The 24,575-nt window shown below is 38.9% G+C and overlaps 1 protein-coding gene across 1 annotated transcript in view; it reads left to right on the top strand.

Moving 5' to 3' along the window:
* LOC136881175 (uncharacterized) overlaps window positions 1-24,079 on the top strand; it is a 64,512-nt gene extending 40,433 nt beyond the window's left edge. Inside the window, exons 3-4 of the mRNA XM_067153849.2 lie at window positions 15,257-15,291; window positions 21,364-24,079. Of these exons, the coding sequence (XP_067009950.2) occupies window positions 15,257-15,291; window positions 21,364-23,449 (2,121 nt within the window). The 3' untranslated portion in view covers window positions 23,450-24,079. The remainder of the gene's footprint in view (window positions 1-15,256; window positions 15,292-21,363) is intronic.
* Window positions 24,080-24,575: the final 496 nt, after the last annotated feature.

The raw sequence follows: 24,575 nt of genomic DNA, 5'->3' as shown, positions 1-24,575 counted from the left end.
GAATTGATTTGAAACTGCTGGCATTAATTAGAGCCACCCTGACCGATACAAAATCCAAGGCGAAGTTCCACGGATGTCTCTGGCATTCCTTTGACATCAAAACAGGAGTCCGGCAAGGTGAAGGGCTATCCCCGATACTCTTCAACTGTGTTCTTGAAAAGATCATCAGAACCTGGCGGGTGAGATTACAGGAAACCAACTACAGTCCATTGAGAATTGGAACCAAATCCAAGGGGATCGCAACAGACTGCTTAGCATTTGCCGATGATATTGCTGTTCTCTCAAACGACATTGAAACCGCTAGATCTCAAGTTGAAATTTTAAAGGAAATTGCCGAACAAACTGGTTTGCGGATATCGTTTGAGAAAACAGAAGTAATGACTAACATCAAGGAGGCTCCACCAAATCTCCATACAAAATATGGGGACATCACCCGAGTAGACAAATTCAAATACCTGGGTGAGATCATCATGAAAAATGGACTGGACAAAGAAGCACTTCAGGAGCGAGTACGCAAACTGGAAATAGCCTACCAAACATCCCGCACAATCTACAACAAAAATGCCTCTCCCAAAACACCAAGATACGTCACTATGAAACAGTTCTGAAGCCAGTAGTTCTATATGCAGCCGAAACCCTGTCTCTAAATGCCAACAAATGACTCCTTGAAGAACTGGAGAAAAGAGAACGCAAAATTGAGAGAGGAATCTTGGGATCAAAGTTCAGAAATGGAATCCATCAAAAGAGATCCAACAAGGAAGTCTACAGCAAAATAGAGAAAATTACCGACACAATCAGAAAAAGACGGGCACGATTTTACAGTCATCTGAAAAGAATGGACGGAAGAAAGTTAACTAAAGAAATCTTTCACTGTTTTGATTCAAACCCCAAAACCACAATTCCCTGGTTTAGAAATACCAAAGAAGACCTGCAAATGCTACATATCTCAGCTGAAGACGCCCTTAACAGAGATCTCTTCCGCAAGAACATATTGACGAACGGGCTAAACCGAGACGAGCAACCGAAGAGAAGACACGCTGGCCCTTGGACAGAGGAGCGTAAGCAGGCCCACTCACAAAGAATGAGGGAAATTTGGGCTCTAAAGAAGGCCAAGTTCAGTGTCAAATGCAACAAGACTTAACGTGGTCCTTGATGGCCCCAGCGAATTATATATAATAGTAATAATAATAATAATAATAATAATAATAATAATAATAATAATAATAATAATAATAATAATAATAATAATAATAATAATAATAATATTTAAAAAACTGTTAGAATAGGTGCAAGCATAGTATTAGCTCGAAACACGGTCATGATAAGCCCAAAACACACGAAAGGATGTACAAATAACAAGATGGAATTCACAACCCAAATAAACACGGAAACGAGCACGAAACACAGCAACGATAGCGATAAGTAATATTATAAATTTTAAAATAGAAACGCACACGCATCCAGAAAAAAGCAACCGAAAAACACTCACCAATACACAGAAAAATAGAATAAGCCAAGGGAAAACAATTTTAAATCAAGGCGAAGGCAAATTTCAAACGTTACCGGACAACAATAGCATCATTTTTCACACGGCACTCACTTGAAGCTAGAACGGCATACAACACAAATACCAGGAGAGAATTTAGATCACAAGAAATACACTAAATACAATTTATCGACACAAACCAGCAAAATAATATTAACAGAAATAAATCAAATGCGTACTTACAGGGATGCCATATGCCTAGGTAACCAACGTGTTTCGAACTAAGACTACTACATTCACCCGTAATAAGATAATAAATGCTATGTATTTACACCACAGGACTATGCTAGTATTAAACAATATTTAACCAACACAATCCCATGGTTGGGGTAGACATAGCCCCATTCAGCCTATCCCCGAAGGTAGGTTCATAGTGTTAGGCGTACCTAAGTGTTCCATGGCAGCCGCAAGCATCCGCTAGCATCCGCTAGCATCCGCTAGCATCCGCTTTCAAGCTGTTCCAACCGTAGACAGCGCACTTCATTATCCGCCACTCACGGAGACAGCATCTAGTATGGGTACACGTTCTGGCGAGCAAGTTCAGTACACACAAATGGAGTTCAAAAATCGCACACAGATGGCGTAGGAGTTCGTTTAGCAGAGTCCACCGTACGAATATATACACCAGAGATAAAATCTTTCAGGATAATTAGGTGACGAGATGTCCCAAAGGCTACATATCAAATTAGTAGTAGACATGTAGATCAAATGTTCCGTGCGCCCTCGCACTGAGGATTATCTATGTAATACTGTGACATTACGCGGCATGCAATCGCATCGAGCCCCACCGTTGGGTGACAATTGTGACATTTCTTGTCTACACGTTGGTCGCCGCGTGTACAATCTGGACGTCTGCCCCGTCGATTAGCACTGGGAGCACTCTACACTCAGGGTCTTAACAGGTTCTTCTTGTTGTGGGGCTATTTCAGAGAGTCGTACGTCTTTGTGTATGCCGCAGCTAGGTAATGTGTCCATACGAATACGTGTCGCGTCTGTGGTGAGAATCGGATTTTGAATCCTATCGGGCGGCCTGGTTTCTGAATCTCTGCATCGAGGTTACCAATTCGTCGCTGTTCAGTCTGCATTATCTATTTTTATAATTTGTGACGTACATGCAACGACCATGACTTTTGTTTTACATTAGAGTTATTCGTACTTCAATATGACGTTGAGGTAGCCATTAAATGTACAGGTAAGGTTGCTCACATCTATTGTATAATGAAAGGATGGAGATATTCTGGATCGGATTCTTTTTATTAATTTAAGTGATCCTACCTAACTAAGACGAAACCAAAGCCTGATCTTAATTTTAAATATCTGGAATCATTGATAATGACACAAAGACGGCTGACGTAATTTAGGCCTATTTCAACATAATGCAGTGAACTTGAATTAAGTAATCCTCATTTTCCAAGAGCTATTCAAAGTAATGAACACCAGCTTACATTTATTCATTAATATACCTGAACCTTGAAATGAACAATATTATTTTCGAGATCTCGTTTTGAAACCTGTTCCGTTTGAATGTATCACCTATATGCTCATTTTCTTTTTTTATTTCGTTCTTTACTTGTTTTGGGTACCCTTTTCTTATTTTCATATAATGGTTACATTAGGAGAAGTTTAATTTTATTTGCGGCGAGTCCAGCTAGTAATAATGCCTTTTTTTATGATACCTATCGTAACTAAAATCAATAAACATCACCATCCTAGCTAACTTATACTGTCCTGATGAGGCTCGTCTTGACGCAACAATAGCCACACGCCCATCCTCGCACATTCCTTCGAGGATCGTATTTACTTAATGCTACTATATAAAATTAATAATCAGAAACAACACATATATAAGAACAAGAAATATGTACACTCAAATGTCAACAAACATCACATGATATTTCTACTATTCAAACTTAACTACTATATCCCTGAAGTAAAATACCTAACCTAACCGATATCATGGCATGTGTCCTCGTAGTTATGTGCATGGCAGGCTTTACACATGCCGCAAGCGCATCGCCATCGTACCAACTGAAAATTCTAATAACTGAACGTAAATTCCGAATATGGCATCCGAAGTGTCGAGATGATCGATTGAACAACCGTGGCCGACATCGCATCGCAATCAATAATCATCAGCATCCTCATCTTAGCTTACACTTAAATATGAACATTACAATCCTAGCATTCACTCATGTAGGAGTATTACAACCTTAATATTCATTTACACATGGGTATTGCAATCTCAGCATTAGCTTGTACATGAACATCATACCTCCGTTAACTTTATCTAACTTCGCAGTAACATAACACAGTTAAATAGCACATTCTACGTAACGAATTTTAGAATAAATTTTCACTATCACATTTCAACTTATTGTATAATTCCTATGGCGCAGCACTTTTCACTATTCTAATCACTGAGTCTCACGTGAGCTCACCCCCACACTATATTATTCATCAACACAGTAACTATCACGATCGCAGGCACTTAATAAACTTGGCACTCACATTATTATTATTATTATTATTATTATTATTATTATTATTATTACTATTATCTATTTCACGTCGACTCACCTTAGGATCATCACTCGTAACTTCACTACATTTGTATCACTTACATGCAGAACATCGTCATCCCCGATATGCCTTTGCTTTATAACCATTCTCGTAATTATAGTAAACCTGCTGCAATTATCATTCGAAGAACAACGTGCCCTGGAATTTACAACGTTCGCTGTCTGCGTTCTTATATTAAATCACGTATCCATTTACCTGCGTTATCTGTGTTAACTTCGCAATAAATATGCTGATTCAATGCTAATGCCTGTTATATATGTGTACGTAAGCTCGTGCCTTTCAGTAATCACGATACCACAACGTAATATAAAAATGTCGAAGTCGCCTACTGACATAACTAGTCGTTCGCTCACATGATATCTTAGCATTTCGAATACCGTATCGCCAAATGCATATCTGAATCTCTATAGACCAAATAACATAATGTCACGTCGCTCATTGTGTAATTATTATTACGTCTTGACGAACTACTTCAGGACATGAACTGTATATACACTACTGTCTACATTAAGGATACTGATAAATAAAACATGATGCAGATAAATGCTGCATAAAATAATTGCACACAAAGAAGGCATTATTAATGAAAAGAATGGGCAATTACTGACTTGGATGGCCTGGGTACGGAACACTAGGCCTAAGTTATCCTTCCTCGTAACCACGCCATCATCTCAGGTGGACCCGCTTGTATTCATCTAGCTCTCCATGTTCTCCTGAGTGTATATTTCCGTGTATATTTCTGACATTGTTATTTTACTCTCATGCAGATCACACCTGAAAAAAGCTAACATTAGATTATTCAATACACATACAATCACGATTAAACCAGTACTGCATGTACTTCGAATTACACATAAATATTTTCGAGATACCGACAATTTCAATAAAGGATCGCGTTGCCTCCCTAGTAATGGCTTTGCCTTGTACAATTACGAGTATTACGTTGTTATTTCACACTCTTTGCATTCAATTGCGGCGTATAAATCATCTAATAACTTCTTTTCACATTCGGTTCATGTACACTGATGATATGCTCACACAACACAACTTTTCTCAAGCTTTCGTAAATCAATTCCACATTACCATTACATAGACACCAACAATGAACAATGAAAAGCTTTGAATATCCTCCTTTTGTTTTAAAAACTAGACATGGAATACCAGAATTATATTCTAGATGTGGAAGTCTATCCTAAGTACCTACTTACATATATCGATACCAAGATGTCGCCACCGTCCTTATTAATAACTATCGATGTTTAACATTACATATCATTACCCTATATGTATGACCTTTGGTTTCGTCTTATTTTATACATTATACATTTTACATTTAATTCTAACATTATTTACAAGTATTTACACGTCTTTCCACTCAAAGATGAAAGTAAAGTCTCTCTCTTCACGATCACTTCTTCGCGTATTCAACGTTTGTATTTCGGTTCTCGTCTAGACTGTTCCGGCGCCATGTTTCCGGACCTCGTGCTCGTTGTTCTTTTACTCGCGCTGTGGCGCATGTTCCACATGGAAACAGAACATTGACCCCCGCTGCCACCGAATAAAAATTATGTAATTTTTATTACTGTTCAGTATCTTCCTAATGTGTCGTTTTCATGTCCTTCTGTCCGTTTTCCCTCGGTTCGTCGTATCAATCGTTGCGATTTTCTGGCTAGACGTCACTTTCTTATTTGGTCTCGCTGCTGTCCGACAAGTCTGTATCAGGTTCTATCTTCGGCGTCACCTCGCATGGTTCGCCAGTTCGGCTCTCCTCTTCTTTCCAGGTGTAGTATGGTTTGAGGTTACTTGCGTTGTACGTAGCTTCGTTGGCACCGTCCAAGCTTCTTATTCTGTAGGCGTTGTTGTTGTATGCTTCGGTAATGACGTACGGACCATCAAACAATGGTGCAAATTTTGCATAGAATCCGACGGCTGGGTTTGAGATTTTGAGTTTTCTCACTAGCACCACTTCCCCTTCTCGCAGTGGTGAGTGGAATTGACGATGTCGTACTGTCCTTGCTCGTCTCTCTGCTTGATTTTTCATGTTTTCTCTGACTTGACGTATGCATTCTGTGGACGTCAGCTGGTCGTCGTGTGGGTAACACAGTATCTCATCCCATGGTCGACTTGGGTGTCTGTTGAAGTGTTCCACGCTGGGAATGTTGCTTGTGGATTCGTGTACTGTATCGTTTACGCTGCTGAGCATTATGGGGATCACCTTCGCCTATTGCCAGTGATGTCGTGGACAGTAGATACGACAAAACTTCGCAATCTCTCGCATTAGTCGTTCAGCTGGATTTGCTTGTGGGTGTCTGATTGAGTTGAATACGTGTCGTATCCCAATGTCGTCTAACGCTTTCTGGAATTCTGCGGCCGTGAACTGCGGACCGTGATCAGTTAGCAGGAATTTTGGTTTTCCTATGTTGACGATGATATGCCTCTCCAGGCCTCGGATGATGGATTTGGCGTTTGCTTTCCTAACAGGACACATGTCAGTGAATTTGGAGAATACGTCCATGGCTACGATGATGTATTTGTTCCCTTTAGTGGATTTGGACAAAGGTCCGTACAGATCAACTGCCATTAGCTCTAACGGTTCGTTTGGTAGTATTGGGATCGGTGTTTGTTCCATTGTGAACGGATTGTGTTTTCCTTTTTGGCATGTGTCGCAGGTTCTTACGATTTTACATATGTCGTTCTTCATTTTGTCCCATATGAAGGTCTCGCGCATGGTCGCATGCACCTTGTCAACCCCTGCATGTCTGGTATGCCGATGTGTTAACCACACCACATCTTTGTGATATTCCTTCGGTAGTATTATCCTTGCTTTGGTGTGTTCTTGATCGATGTATCGACACAGGTATCCCTTCTTCATCGTGTATAGGTCTAGCACTTTGTTCAGCATAGGATTCCGTTGACGCTCATCTCCCGAGCCTCGCTCCAGTTGATTGACAATCTCTCCAAGATAAGGATCTATTCTTTGTGCTGTGCTCAACTCTTTGAGTTTATCCATGATGTCGGTGTCTTCAGGATCGGTTTCGAGGCTGAAGATCTTGACCTCCTCGTCACATGGATTTCGACTCAGTATGTCTGCTAGGATGTTCGACTTTCCACTGCAGTGTTCGATGTTAATATTGAATTGTTGCACAAACAGGATCCACCGCGATATCCTCTCGCTGGATAGAGTAGACTTGAGCATGAATGTCAACGCCTTGTGATCGGTTCGGATTACGATTGGGTATCCGTAGATAATTTTGCGCCACTGCTGTAGTGCTTGTACTACCGACAGCATTTCTAGCTCGGTGATGGTGTAGTTCACTTCGTGTAGTCGCAGTTTTCTGCTGTAGAATGACAGGTATTTTCTTTTACCATCCTCAGCGTCCTTCTCTTGATATAGAATTGCTCCTATGCCCTATGCCTGTCAACGACGCATCCGTCTGGATTATGAAGTCCAGTTCGAAGTTTGGGTATCCCAGCTTGATCGAGTTGTTCAGCAGCTCCTTGACGTCCGTGAAGGCTGCTTCGCATCCGTCGTCCCATTTCCATTTGTTGTTCTTTTTGAGCAGGCCGTACAGTGGTGCCATGACTTTTGCGTATCCTGGACAGTGGTCTGCGAAGAATTGACATATGCCAATGAATTGGCGTACATGCTGTATTTTGGCGGGCATTGCAAAGTTGCTAATTGCTTGAATCTTGGTTGAATTCGGTCTCACTCCCTCGCCATCGACTACGTGACCAACAAAGAGTATCTCCGATTGGCAGAATCTGGACTTGTCGAGATTGATTTTGAAGCCAGCTGTGGATAGGTTATCTAACAACTTCTCCAGCTTGATTAGGTGCTCTTCAAGGCTGTTTGTGGCCAATATATGGTCGTCTACATAACGGATGCAGAATCCTTTCACCTCTGAAGTCAGGTTTTCGTCAAAAGCTCTAATCAGTGCGGAACCAACGGCTTAATTCCGAAGGATAGCCGTTTGAATACGTACGTGTGGTTGTTGAACATGAACCATGTGAGCAATCTTGACTTGTATTCTAGCGTGATGTGATGGTACGAAGACGTGAAGTCCATGCTCGTGAAGTATTGGTTGCCTTGAAATGATCGAGTGATCTCCTTGATGTTCGGAACTTGGTCGTTCTCGGGCACTATTCTCTCGTTTATTACTCTTGCATCCAGGGATATCCTTAAGGATCCGTTGGGCTTCCTCACTACCACAAGTGAGTTTACGAATGGAGTGGGTCTCCTTGATACTATCTCATTCTCTTCCATTTCCTCGATGATTTTGGCTACTTCGCCGAAGTATTTGTTTGGGATCGGATACGGTTTCTTCTTAAATGGACACCAGTCAGTCACCTTCAACTTGTACTCGTAGTTGGGTATTTGTCCTGGTTTTGTATCAAATTCGCTGTGGTAATGACACAACAGTTCCCATAACTGTTTCTTCTCTTCTCGAGAGCATATCGTCTCCTCCACTTTTTTCCATGCATTATCTCTGGCCATATCGTCTTTTTTCTTCTCGTCTAAAACTTTCTCTCCTGGGTACCGTAGATTATTTCCTTTTCCCGCAGATTCTTTACTTTTTCTCTTCGCTATACGTTTCGACGTTTCGTTAAATTCATTACTGTAACTGCATATCTCTGCGTGTTTATCATTATTGAACGGCGCGTTCATCATCTTCCCTATTACCTCATTACATATATCGATACCAAGATGTCGCCACCGTCTTTATTAATAACTATCGATGTTTAACATTACATAACATTATCCTATATGTATGATCTTTGGTTTCGACTTATTTTATACATTATACATTTTACATTTAACTTAATTCTAACATTATTTACAAGTATTTACACGTCTTTCCGCTCAAAGATGAAAGTAAAGTCTCTCTCTTCACGATCACTTCTTCGCGTATTCAACGTTTGTATTTCGGTTCTCGTCTAGACTGTTCCGGCGCCATGTTTCCGGACCTCGTGCTCGTTGTTCTTTTACTCGCGCTGTGGCGAATGTTCCACATGGAAACGGCACAATACAGATACGTAGATAAACAACACAGTTGGTGTAACAGCATCAGATCCCAATTTAGTATGGTTATTGTAACAATAATAATGCCATCGCTCGATACACGCGTACCAGGCCAAGTATGCAGAGTTCAATTGCCGAAGGCATAAATCACAGGAGATGAGCTGTGCCGATAAGGCACGCAATTTAAATACATACTTCGTAGACTGGTCATCGTCCTAATTGTATATATTACATTATTAATGCTACACCAACAACGTAAGGCAAGCAGTATTAGTACCAACATAGTTGGGGAAGTGTGGGATCTGATAAATGCAGCTCGTGTGACGTTTAAGGAAGGGGAGATTGCTATGTGTGGAATATTGTGTAGGAGGGATACTGACTGGAAGATGATTGGGGATTTAAATGAGACTATGGAGTGGGTATGTGGGAAACTGGGAGTGAGATTTCTAAATCCTAATGGGTGGGTATGCGCTCAGATGGCCTTCACTTAAACCGCAGTGGAACGTGTAAATTAGGTAATTTGTTTAGAAGGGAAACGACGTGGTCTAAGGAGCGGTGATAAGGGTACAGGGATCTGGAAGTAGATAGGGATGACATAAAATTGTTAGTGTTGAACTGTAGAAATTTTGCAAAAAAATAAAAGAATAGAATTGAGTAATTTTAAGGTATTGTAATAGGAGTTGAAGCATGGCTGAGAAATGATATAATCCATGCAGAAATTTTCTCACGGAACTGAAGTGTTTATCGTGGAGACAGGACAGGAATGGTACGAGGGGGAGTATTCATTCTGGTGAAAGAATTTGTGAGCTACGAAAATGTTCTAAATGGCAAACATCTATAATAAGAGTTTTGGCGTACATTGCTCAGAAAATGAAAAGTGGTATTTAAAGTAAGAGAATAATCCACTACAATCTAGGCCATAAATAATATTATTCACCCGGGTTGAAATGGTAATTTAGGGGAAGGGGCCTAACATATATTTTTATTTACATACGCTATTGGTCCTATCGAAAAGTACTACATAACAAAAGTTATAGAGAATACAATTTCCGATAATTTATGTCTTATTCAGTTTTACCGTACGGACTATGATAAGATTTTTCGCGGTGGTGATTAGTAATGTAAGAGGAATTCATGAATTTAGATTAATTTAGACTTTTGTTGCTTAGTCCATATCAACCCCGAGCAATGCTGACATAGAAATATTATTCAATCTTGTTAACTTGCGATGGATTTTGTCATGATTGTCTTAAGGCGTAAAAACGAGTGGTCATCGGTCCATATCCACAAGGAAGATTGTGAAGATGATTATAAAAATGAGAAAAAGTCGCAACGGAACGATCGTTTAATAATATACAAGAGGGAGTCATGAAATGAAGGAGGACTCAATTTACATTAGACGTCCTAATATCACAGTCGGAAGGAAACTAAATGTGAAGGCCTACAATATAGAAAGCTCATAAAATTGATCAACAATAACATTGCATTTACCATTGTTTGTTGTGATGTGCTTTATGTCTTCTGCTGCCACTCATCTCCGATATATAGGATTACTGCTGCGTAACGAGTATAACAGCCTGCCTGATAATGGTGGGAAGTAGGTGGGGAGTTAGATAACTCTCTTCTTAAGCATGCCATTCCTCCGGTTCATAAATTTTCTGATGACTATTGGTACGTAACACAGGTTCACCATAGTATTCCAACTATTCGATCCCTACTCTGAGGCACTGATTGGAATGATCAGTATGCACACTTACTGGAATAAAAGCAGAGGAGTGCTCACGGCTGTCCGTGGCCTGGTCATTCCAGCTCGGGAACTTTGGACTGTTAGATCGGCAGCGTAGTACTGTTCGTTAAATATGAGAAAACGGGCGGGTTTTCATTTGAACGAGTATTTCATATGATGGCATTGCTTTAAATCGTGACATTCCTACTGACGTCATTGTAATGACCTATGTTGTCTTCAGTTCGTAAAACCACAAAGACAGTCTTTCTGAGGATGTACAAAGGAAGGCGGAGAGTGAGTGTGTGGCATTATAATGAAAACTGCCCAACTTTATTTTGACTGGACAAGTGGACCTACAATTATAATAAAAACTGCCCAACTTGATTGTGACTGATAGTAGGCAGGAGGAACTGCCAATGTACTGAAAATACCCTAACCCTGTCTTCACATGAGAAAAGACGTATGGTGATATCCCCGTCGCGCTTCTGAAATAACGTTAAGAGCGATGCAATTTAATACAATCCAACTCACAATGTGTACACTACTTAACTTTGAATTCTGTATACAGTGTAGAATTTCGTAGCGAAGCACCGGCACATCAGCTAGTGAAATTATAAGTGTAAGGCCCGTTTCTAAAGATAATAAGAAACTCGATGTTTTTGTAGTGTACAGTCCGGGAAAGTGTAGCGCTGACGCTGATTCGAAATTATTGGATACGATAATTAGCTATGTGGGAAACGATATGGAAAGGAACGTGATTGTAGCGGGTGATCTCAATTTACCAAATGTCAATTGGGAAAGTGATGCGAACGACAGAAAGCATGAACAACAAATGGCAAATAAGTTAATATGGGAAGTAAAAATAATAATAATCGTATGGCCTCAGCTACCGTTTGCAGACATTTCGATTTGACGCCATCTGGCTGTCTGCTCGTCAATTTCGACGTTCCGTTTTACTCTAGGCCCCCACTAGATGGCAGACAGAGTAAACCGGATCTCTCTTGGGCGTCTATGGCTGAGATTTAATTAATTTTGTCGGGTAAATACCAAATGTATCACCAGAGATCTTTTACATGCCGACATCGTACGACATGGAGTGTCGAATGGACATTTTTCCGCCCTTCAAAAATATGGGAAGTGCAACTAATTCAGAAAGTGATGGAACCAACTAGAGGGAAGAATATTTTGGACGTGGTGCTGGTGAAATCACATGAGTTTTATACGGAAACCGAAGTAATAGAATGTATTAGTGATTACGAAGCTGTTTTTGTCGTAGTTAAAAATACGTGTGAAAGAAAGAAAGGTATTAAAATTAGAACTATTAGGCAGTACCATATGGCTGATAAAACAGGCATGAGGGAGTTTTTAAAAAGTAACTATGATCGCTGAAAAACGGTAAATAAAAATGTAAACACTCTCTGGGATGGGTTTAAAGCAATTGTTGTTGAATGTAAAAATAGGTTTGTTCCTTTAAAGGTGGTAAGGAATGGTAAGGATCCACTATATTATAACAGAGAGGTAAAGACACTAAGAAGGAGGTGCAGACTGGAAAGAAATAGAGTTAGAAATGGTTATGAAAGTAAGGACAAATTGAAGGAACTTACTAGGAAATTGAATCTAGCAAAGACGACAGCTAAGGATAACATGATGGCAAGCATAATTGGTGGTCATACAAAATTTAGTGAAAAATGGAAGAGTATGTATAGGTACTTTAAGGCAGAAACAGGTTACGAGAAGGTCGTTCCAGGAATCATTAACGATCAAGGGGAGATGCGAGGATCTTCAAAAGGCAGAAGTATTCAGTCAGCAGTATGTAAGGATTGTTGATTACAAGGATAATGTAAAGATAGAGGAGGTGACTAATACTAAAGAAGTATTAAAATTTACTAACAATGACATTTGCAATAAGCTACACAATTTTAAAACTAGGAAAGCGGCTGGAATTGATAAGATTTCTGGGATATAGTAAAGACAATGGGTTGGGATATAGTACCATATCTGAAGTACTTATTTGATTATTGGTTGCATGAAGGAGCTATAACAAATGAATGGATAGTTGCTATAGTAACCCCTGTGTACAAAGGATAGACATAAAGCTGAAAATTACACGCCAGTCAGTTTGACATACATTGCATGTAAGCTTTGGGAAAGCATACTTTCTGATTATATTCGACATGGTTGCGAAATTAATAACTGATTTAGGAAAGATAATTCCAGTGAAGCTCAGCTTGTAGGATTCCAGCAAGATATAGCTGATATCTTGGAATCAAAGGGTGAAATGGACTGTATCACGATTGACCTGTCTAAGGCATTTGATAGGGTAGATCACGGGAGATTGCTGACAAAAATGAGTGCAATAGTTCTGGACAAAAGAGTGACTGAATGGATGGGTACACTTCTAGGAAATAGAACGTAGTGAATTAGCGGAATTCCTCAAGGCAGTATTATTGGACCTTTATGTTTTCTCATATATAAAAGGTACAGAGGTGAGGTCTTTTGCGGATGATGTTATTCTGTATAGAGTAATAAATAAGTTGCAAGATTGATTGTGAGCAACTGCAAAATGACCCCGACAATGTTGTGTGATATACAGTAGGTAATCGTATGACGATAAACGGGGTTAAAAGTCAGGTTGTGAGTTTCAAAAATAGGAAAAGTCCTCTCTATTGTAATTGCTGCGTTGATGGGTTGAAAGGTCCTTATGGGGATCATTGTAAGTACCTGGATTTAATAGAAGGAAATATCTTAATTGGGATAATCACATAAATGGGCTTGTACCGTGCTTATGAAAGTATTTAGGGGTTTAGTAAGGATGTTAAGGAGAGGGCATGTACGTGTCTGGTAAGACCCGAACTAAATTGTGGTTCCAGTGTATGGGACCCTCACCTGGATTACTTGGTTCAAGAACTGGAAAAAATCCGAAGAAAAGCCGCTCAATTTGTTCTGTGTGATCTCGGACAAAAGAGTAGCGTTACAAAAATATTGCAAAGTTTGGGCTGGGAAGACTTGGGCGAAAGGAGATGAGCTGCTCGACTGAGTGGTATGTTCCGATCTGTCATTGGAGAGATGGCGTGGAATGGCATTAGTAGACGAATAAGTTTAGGTGTGTCTTTAAGAGTAGGGCAGATCACAATATGAAGATGAAGTTGGAATTCAAGAGTACAAATTGGGGAAAATACTCGTTTATAGGAAGGAGAGTTAGGGATTGGAATAACTTACCATTGGAGATGTTCAAAAAATTTCCATTTTCTTTGTATTATTTAAGAAAAGGCTTGGACAACAAGAGATATGGAATCTGCCACCTGGGCGATTGCCCTAAATGCAGATCTGACGTGACTGATAGATAGATAGATAGATAGATAGATAGATAGATTGGTTGCTTGTTTGATTGATTGATTGATTGATTGATTGATTGATTGATTGATTGATTGATTGATTGATTGATTGATTGATTGATTGTTATATGACCACATTCAGCAGTTTTCTGTAGTTTGATTTCATTTATTTGTTGTACATCACTCATGTATGCTGAAATGAAAACTGTAATGTTGTACTTTACTAGCACAAACCATACGGAATTCAGGACCGGAAACTATATTCACTTACAGGATGCGCTAAGACAAGATGAAAAAGCTGAAATTGTTGGCTCTTCTTTCTTTATTCCTTTCTCTATCAGTTTACCGTCCCGGGTTGGTTTTTCCCTCGGACTCAGCGAGGGATCCCACCTCTACCTCCTCAAGGACAGTGTACTGGAGCGTGAGACTTTGGGTTAGGGAGATAAAACTGATGGAGGAGAACCAGCACCTCGCCCAGGTGGCCTCAGCTGCTATGCTGAACAGGGGCCTTGTTCGGGAATGGGAAGATTGGAAGGGATAGACAAAGAAGAGGGAAGTAAGCGGCCGTGGCCTCAAGTTATGTACCATCCCGACATTTGCCTGGAGGTGAAGTGGGAAACCACGGAAAACCACTTCGAGGTTGGCTGGGGTGGGAATTGAAGTCCCCCCCTCTACTCAGTTGACCTCCCGAGGCTGAGTGGACTCAGTTCCAGCCCTCGTAGCACTTTTCACATCTCGTGGCAGAGCCGGGAATCTAACCCTGGCCCCCAGGGATCACAGCCAATCACACTAACCACTACACCACGGAGGTGGTCTTACTGTTGGTTTTTTCCTCAAAAAGTTCCAACATACCTTTAAAAACAAATGAATATGCTTTGATACTGTTTCCAGTGATGATCAGTTTTATAAATGGTTTCATAATTGATTTCCGTGTTTACGAAGTCATTGCCAAAAGCTAGTTGTGTATAAAGTTATCCTTAACCTTCAGCTGCTAAAGATCATATGAAGAAATAAGACTACTTGTATTAACTCGTTGTTCTTTGTTTCAGGTACCTGACAAGGAAGAAGATTTATCACTACCATCGTAAGTTCAGTACTTAGTATATTTGCCTATGTTCTATTACGAAGATCTAAACACTTTACTGAACACCACCTTCTCAATGACACAGGTAGTTTAAATCGCCGAGTTAATTTGGTTACGTAGTACATGTGTTAATAAATGAAAACTCCAAACCCCATTTCCAAGAATAAAGTGATATCAGTAGGGAACAAACGTTAAGTATCGAACGTCAGATGGAGAATCGGTAGATCACTCGAATAGGTAGATCACTTCTAGTATTTAGGATATGCATTCCCCTTAGATGGCAATGTGAAATTGAATGATTTATACTTGTGCAGCAAAAGTCAGTGCAGCGAGTTCGCGGTTGCTATCAACGATTGTTAGTAAGACAGAAGTCAGCACACGTCATGAAACTACTCTTAGGCCTTACTCGATTTTTTTTCAGGCCAACTCTGCTGTACGATAGTGAAAGCTGAATGGATTCAGGATTTTTAATTCCTAAGTTAAAAGTAAGACATTAAAGTAGCGAGAATGATTGCTACAAAGAGGTGGAGTGATGGCAGTGGTACTCGGAATGCAAAGGCTAAGGAATGAGATCGGTTGATAAAGCTGTACACATAAGAGACGGACAGATTACTTAGGAGAATAACAGACAGGTCTGAATGTTACATGTAACTAATCTCATTATTAGACCCGTATTGAATTTGCTATAATATGCTTACAATATTGTGATTTTTTATTCCACCTTTTCAATACAATTGGTTTTATGTTGTTAGATCATAATGCTACAACACTATTTTATAGGGATATGTTTCGCTTGAATTTCAAGCATCCTCAGGCTATATAATCATCTCAAGGTTAAAACATGTCATATTTGATTTGTTTTGACAAATTTGTGCTTAATTATAATTCTAAAATTAAGTAATAAAATATATAAACATAGGAATTTATGAATACATTAATAGTTTAACAATATGAATGACTATACTAAAATTGGAATAATCGTTAATTCTAAAGATACTGACGTCCAAAACACAGTATCTTCAAATATTGAAAATGTGGCTAAAATTGTTTTCTCAAAGTTCTAGTTTATTAAAAACAATTGTAATTTGAGTCGTAATTATAGTTAAAACTTATTGGTGTCTGAAGATTTAAAATCTTGGATACGTTGGAATTCAGCTTCAAGTTTTAATTTTGAGGCTTGCTACTGTAATTTAATAGTTTTGAACAGTAAAATGTTGAATTAGTTAGTTTCATAGAACTAGTCTTGTTTTTATGATCAGATTTTTCATTGGTAGTAGTTTGTATTTATGAGTGTTTTATTCAAAAGGGACGTCAATCCAAATCTTGAGGAGTTGATTTGTTTCTTTCATAATATTTGAATGATGGTGCGTCCCTTTGACTGCTATTACAAAACCTTGTGGACTTTGTTACATTACGGTGACTGTTCTGATCATAAAAATCTGATTATAAAAACAAGACTAGTTCGATGAAACTAACTAATTCAACATTTTACTGTTCAAAACTATTAAATTACAGTAGCAAGCCTCAAAATTAAAACTTGAAGCTGAATTCCAACGTATCCAAGATTTTAATCTTCAGACACCAATAAGTTTTAACTATAATTACGACTCAAATTACAATTGTTTTTAATAAACTAGAACTTTGAGAAAACAATTTTAGCCAAATTTTCAACATTTGAAGGTACTGTGTCTTGGACGTCAATATCTTTAGAATTAACGGTTATTCCAATTTTAGTATAGTCATTCATATTGTTAAACTATTAATGTATTCATAAATTCCTATGTTTATATATTTTATTACTTAATTTTAGAATTATAATTAAGCACAAATTTGTCAAAACAAATCAAATATGACAGGCCTTAACCTTGAGATGATTATATAGGCTGAGGATGCTTGAAATTCAAGCGAAACATGTCCCTATAAAGTAGTGTTGTAGCATTATGAACTAACAACATAAAACCAATTGTATTGAAAAGGTGGAATAAAAAAATCACAATATTGTCTGCATATTATTAGGTCTGAATGTGTCAAAGAAAGAGAAAAACCAAGATGACGATGGTTAGACTCTGTTTTTTAATGATAGAAGGTATGGAACTAAACGAGGCCAAAGCATTAGTTGTAAATAGTGGATTGTCAACTTAGATGCTTGCAGACTGAACACTGTAAGATAGAATAGTCTATAATGAAGATATATGTATGTATGTATGTATGTATGTATGTATGTATGTATGTATGTTATGTATGTATGTATGTATGTATGTATGTATGTATGTATCTATCTATGTATGTATGTATGTATGTATGTATGTATGTATGTATGTATGTATGTATGTATGTATGTATGTATGTATGTATGTATGTATTGTACCCTAAGAAACGTTGAAGCGGCGGTAATCTGGTCTAAGGTTCTGCTATGGAGCTCTGTAATAAAATATGCTTACCGCTCGGAGACTCTCATCTGCTTGGGACGCGATCAATTCGGGATACTTCCTCTGAAGTTTGTACATAAGGGAATTAAATACTGCAGGTACTATCGCTACTAAATGAGAGTGGGCCAGACCACATTTTAAGTAATTAATTTATTATGAAACTTTAAATTAATTAAATTCCCCAAAAGTATAAGTGGACAACAAAAATCATTTAAGTTACTAAAACTGTAGAACAACAATCAAGTTAGGTTACACCATAAGCAACAATTCCCCATAAATCTCTTAACTAAATACTCTTACCAGATCACCATCAATTAAAATGAGTAACTAATTTAAATTTGATTGATAACAACATAGGTGTGCACCACAGATTAAATGATTGACGTAGCCTTAGTTATATTTCATTTTAAAATGTCAAATAAAGTAATCGTTACATAAGGTAACTCTGAGCCGTATTAAAGTTATCTTTAATTACATTTAATGTTATCAAAATTTAAATAACAAAGTAGTCACTGAAATTTATGAATTAAAACTGCTCCAATACAGTAAATGATAGGCGTTTCCTGAGAATACAGATCAATTTGGGAGTTTACTGCTCCTTTTTATTTTCGTTATCTAAATTAACATACAAATATATATGGACTCAACTGGCTTTTCATGACCTGTATCGGATGGATACTCAAACAAAATTACATCAGTTTATTACATTACATAATCGACCTGAGTTGGATGTGAACAGAATACGAGCTAACAGCCTGTACGATCTGTATATGAGCAAATTGTACGCGCTTATGAACACTTAGAATTACTGTTTTATACACATGGATTCTGTAGGTCAATTTTACTTTTCATTATTCCTTTAGATCAGCTGAAAAGACCTGCCTAACATTTACGCATTAACATTTTACACACTTATTTTAACCCCATAGGATCTGCATGATTCGCAGATAGTTCACCGCACTTAACTCGAAATGCCTTAAAGTCTCAGGTTTTACATTTGCATTCTTATCTATTTACACTTTACAGAGGTCTGTTCAGTGATTTAATTATTCATTTGTAATTTGTTTGGATACTGTAAGCGAAATGTTGTTTAAAAAGAAAGTAATTAAGCTGCCTTCCTTCCCTAAGGTTACTGACCTTACATTTACATTACAGTGAATTCAATCAATCAATCAATCAATCAATCAATCAATCAATCAATCAATCAATCAATCAATCAATCAATCAATCAATCAATCAATCAATCAATCAATCAATCAATCAATCAATCAATCAATCAATCAATCAATCAATCAATCAATCAATCAATCAATCAATCAATCAATCAATCAATCAATCAATCAATCAATCAATCAATCAATCAATCAATCAATCAATCAATCAACATCGATCTGCATTTAGGGCTGTTGTCCAGGTGGCAGATTCCCTATCAGTTCTTTACTTTGTCTATTCTTAAATGATTTCAAAGAAGTTGGAAATTTATCGAACATCTCCTTGATAAATTATTCCAATCCCTAATTCCCCTTCATATAAGAATATTTGGCCCAATTTGTTCATTTGAATTCCAACTGTATCTTCATTTTATGGTTGTTTCTACTCTTACAAACCCCACTCAAGCTCATTCGTCTACTAATGTCACCCCAAGCCTTCTCATCACTGACAGCTCGAAACTTCCCGCTTAGTCGAGCTGCTCGTCTCCTTACTTCCAAGACTTCCCAGTCCAAAGTTTGCAACGTTTTCATAACACTACTCTTTTGTTGGAAATCACCCAGAAAAAATCGTGCTGCTTTCCTTTGGACCTTTACCAGTTCTCGTTGATGAACACGGAGTTATTAATATGCTAAGATATTCAATAGTTATTTAATTTTGCTCAAACCAGTTCCCAAATACAGAGACATTGACCTGTAAGCAGGCATGTTTGTGATTTACATACCATACTATTCAATTGGTTGATTAGTAAATGTCCTCTTAAAACAAACTAATGACGTAATGAATATTGTAGTTAAGAAATAAAGGCCCTATATTGCTGCTTGAAATCGGCCAGCAGTGGAGAAAGAATCTTCTTCTTTTTATATTCCTAACTCTTTCCCGACCTGTGGGGTTGCGGGTGCGAATTGTGTCACACATATGTGGATTTGGCCCTGTTTTACGGCCGGATGCCTTTCCTGACGCCAATCCTATATGGAAGGATGTAATCACTATTGCGTGTTTCTGTGGTGGTTGGTAGTGTATTGTGCTGTGTGAATATGAAGAGGCGAGTGTTGGGACGGACACAAACATCCAGTCCCTGAGCCAGAAGAATTAATCAGAAGCGATTAAAATCCCCGACCCGGCCGAGAATGGAACCCGGGACCCTCTGAATCGAAGGCCAGTACGCTGACCATTCAGTCAACAAGTCGGACTCGTGGAAAAAGAATATGAGTCCACTTTTTACAAAATACTATTAATGGAAACATGTTTCGTAATATTTCACTTAAACTGTTTGACGTAGTGGAAGACATTTCACTTGAACAAATCAAGGCATACTCAAGGGATGTGTATGCGCGGGAATATGCTTCCTTTGTTGCATTCCCCTCAATAGTGAGCGTATCCACCTGTGGGTGGGGAGGTAGAATCCATCCACGGTATCCCCTGCCTGTCGTAAAACGGGGATCAGGGGCTTTTAATTTGAGAGCGTAGGTTGTCGTGCACTGCTCCCCTAACTGAGTCTTACATTGCATCCACTTAGTTGTACCAGGCTCCTCATTTTCATCTTTCTTATCCGACCTACCTCGGTCAACTCTTGTTTTCTTGTGGCCCCCATGGCTTGGGAGTCTTTCATTGTCATGCCCTTCGTGGCACTTCCGTTTCTTTTTTCGATACCTTTATTTTTCGAAGTACCGTAAATTATCACCAACACCACCAAACGCAAAGCAAAGTCATCTCCTTACAGCCCTAGGAATGATGGAAGGTAAAGACGTCCACTATCCGTAACCTCGGCATTTCTTAGGGTAGAGTGGTTAGCTCTATTCCCGGCCACCCAGGAATTAATCTGGTAGATTACTCATTTTTGGTATAGGCTAAGTGAACCTCAGGACCATGAGAACTTCCGGAAGTGGAAATTTCGTTTCTTACATTTTACGACGTCCTGACGACAAATCGAACCCACGCCCTTCCGAGTGACCGAGCAACCTTTTACCATCTTAGCCAAGGAGTCCCTCAACACCACCACCACCACCAACACCACCACCACTACCACCACAACAAATTTGACAGTTTCTTTACCGACCAAGTGGGCGCGCGATTTGGGTTAAGCAGCCATCAACTTGCATTCGGGAGGCAGGCCTGAAGATGGTTTTCCGTGGTATCCTATTTTCACACCAGACAAATGCTGAGATTGTACCTTAATTAAGGCCACGTTCGCATTCTTCCCACTCCTAGCACTTTCCTATCTCATCGTCGCCATAAGACCTATCTAAGTGGATGTGACAGAAAGCAATTTGTAAAAAAGAATGAAAAGAAGAAAATACAGTTTATTTCTCCATTGACCGATTCAAATGAAGTATTCCTTTACAAGAAAGAGTGTAAACAATTTAGTTATTTAAGTAATTTCTTTGTTTGTGACATCGATCAAAAATAATAAAATAATTTTCTTTTGTTCTAGAACCTACGTTCGTGGTAAAGGAGTAGCAAATGAGAAAGGGACTGGATTTGAGTACAAGATGGCTCTCCTTTTTTATCTGCGCGCACAACGCCTAACAAAGAAGTTCCGGCTTGGAGTCAACGTCGAAGACGCTGGTGCGTTTGATGATCTAGTTCTGACGTACGTGCATGGTAACGAGAAGTATCGGCTTTTAATTCAACTTAAACACAAAGAGCAACCTAATTTCAAGATCATGGTCGATGCACTTAAAAACCAGTCGGGACCGTTTAGCTTAAAGAAGTATTTTGATTCAGTAAAAGAGAAGTTAAGCGGATGGGATCGTAGTCACCTTGTGCTGTTCACGAATGCAACTTTGCAGAAGCCGCTCCAAGCAGTAACTAAATTAAACCCCCTGGCAGAAGAGTTACTGAGTACAGGCGGTAATAAGAACCTGATGTATGGACTGAGTGTGAGTAGTGATATCTGTATATTTAGAACGAAAGGTGGTGCAAAGGAGTTCGTTGATAAACTAGTTCTCTGTTGCCGTCAAGCCAATGTTGACGAAGTGGATGATCTTATAAAAAGAGAAATTCTCCTTCATTTTCGTAGAATTGTTCCAGACTTGGATTCTCGGTACAGTGAACTTCTGGAGGAAATTAAGAAATGGTGGGAGCTAGTTGGTGAGACAGAATATCTGAAAGAGACTTGGTACGTGTGGGGGAACTTAGGACCTGGATCTTCGTTGTTTAAAGACATCCGATTTAACGAAGATGAAATAAAAACTATGTTGGAGGGACTCGACAGTCATAAAGTCCATTTAATGTACCCTGGAGTAGATGTGCAGTTAAGAAGCCTAAAAGTACTGCAGGCTCTGCAAACAAAAACAAATCTAACATTCTTCTTTACAACTTTAGAAGATATCATGAAACAAAATGAGAATGATGATGATGACAGTTGTTCTCCTAAGGAGAAAAGTTTGGTGAAAATGTGGCAGGACGAGAAATTTAACTTGCTCGCCCTAGATGTATACACTGAGTCAAAAGACATGAAAGACGTAGTGAATGTGCTAAAAATGCTGGGAAATATTGTCAATGAGAACAGAAGGCTTCTTGTAATCTCTGATGGTAACTTATCATCAGAATTTGCAGAGGAGTGGTTTTCTAGGACTGATACTTGTACTGTCCACCAGCTGGATGAACCTTCCAAGAAACTTGTTGTTGAGCGATTGTGGGAGCGTTCTTTAAACAAGACTGAAGTGCTATCGAGAGACACCACAGGAGAATTATTGTCTGTGTTTTTGTTGGTCGACAGTAGAAAAGAATATCTTCTGGCAGACAGGAATGGAGACACTCCTCTACAACTTGCCGTAGCGAGTCAAAACCTAGACATGGTCGAATTATTGTTGGAAATGGGAGCAGATACTGCAGCTGCTGATAAAACTGGGGACACTTCACTAATCATTGCCTGTCGCAAACCAAGTTCGGAGATCGTGAAAATTCTACTCAATCACGGGGCGCTCACAACGGCGGCTGATTTTCTGGGAGATAGTCCGTTAATTATAGCTGTTCGCAATGGGTATACAGATACGGTGAAGGTTTTGTTAGAATCCAATGCATCGACTACGGCTGCCGACAGGTTCGGGTGTACTGCTCTTCTCATCGCTGCAGCGGGAGCGAAATCTGAGATAGTGGATCTATTGCTTAAACACGGAGCATCCACAAGATCTGCTGATTTGGATGGTAACAGTGCACTTCATCTTGCTGTCAAGGCAAAGGATATAAAATCGGTTAAGATATTGCTAGAGAATAATGCTCGCACCATGGCGGCTGATATGGATGGTAACACACCATTACTTATTGCAGTAAGTGACGGTTCCGCAGACATTGTGAAACTTTTGCTGGAGAACAATGCATCTACGACTGCAGCTACCATGGAAGGCGACACTGCTCTTCTTATTGCTGTGAAGAAAGGATACCCGACGATAGTCAAACATCTAATCGATCATGGGGCATCTGTTAATGTAGCTGACAGATATGGACTTAGCCCTTTACAAATTGCGGAAAGAGAAAACCATGGACAAATAGTGGACATTCTTAGAAGTTTATAATCGTGTTGTTTGCCCCTTAATCTCTTGATTATTAGGAATCTTCTCTGGGGGTTAATTATTGAGCCTGTAATAAAATCTTGGCGAGAAGTTACTAAACAACTACAACTTTATTTTGCATGTTTCCGTAATTTTGGCAAGGAAGTTTTGCTTGTAAATGTGAGTGTACTTTGAGGTTCAATTATTATGAACGCACAATGCTCGTTAACGAACAGCAAGCCTTTGGTAATGGAAAATGACAATGCTAGCTAGCGTAGTAGGTGCACCAATGGATTCTCATTCTCTAATAACAGTGGAGCAGCACCATTTCTAATCCATTTTGGATAAGCATTGGGATATTTCAGGGTAATTGATGAGTTTATAGTGGTGTTTAAACAATTTCTGCACGTAGTCTATCGTGTCCATTTAGATTCCTGGTTAACAACTCCATGATCACACGAGCAATTACACATTCTTCGGAACTCGGTAGGCGACGTGGATGGCTTGATGTGCCACTTATTAATGAGGTAGTGCGCGAGTAATTGATGTGAGCAGACACAGAAAAATTTTGATTTGTATAATGTATTTATTTTTCATACATTAGTAAATCTATTGTATATAAATAACATTAAAGTTATATTTGAACACTTCAAACTTTTGCCTCTTATTAGTGTTTATTTTTTGAATAAGAAACACTTTCTTTACCATTATCGACTCAGTTAATATAACTTTACAAGAGTTTCAGTCTGTCGAAATGCGAAATATAACTACTGTATAAAAAACCTCCAACTTTTAAAAATCTCAGATTATGCATGTTCAGTGATAGGAAATTGCTGTCTGGCTTCACTATTGCTACCGGATTGACATGGGTTCTTAATCCAGAGCCAATTAAGACAATATATCATGGAGCAGTTGAACCTTTATTACTGTATGGTGCATCTGCTTATCATAATGTATTGGAAAGGAAGTGGGTTCAAGCCAAACTAGCCCAAATTCAAAGATGTTTTGTACTCAGAATTATTCGTGCATACCGCACAATATCCACTGAAGCAGGCCTTGTGGCGGGAATTCCACCTGTACATTTAACAGCCATTGCCAATCTGAACTCACATTAACAAAGTAAGGTGTATTGTATCCTGATAGGTTCTTA

This window comes from Anabrus simplex, chromosome 1, assembly GCF_040414725.1.
Source record: "Anabrus simplex isolate iqAnaSimp1 chromosome 1, ASM4041472v1, whole genome shotgun sequence".
In the NCBI taxonomy this organism is placed as follows: Eukaryota; Metazoa; Arthropoda; class Insecta; order Orthoptera; family Tettigoniidae; genus Anabrus; species Anabrus simplex.
Note: the sequence above shows the minus strand (reverse complement) of the source record. Positions and strands in the feature narration are given on the sequence as shown.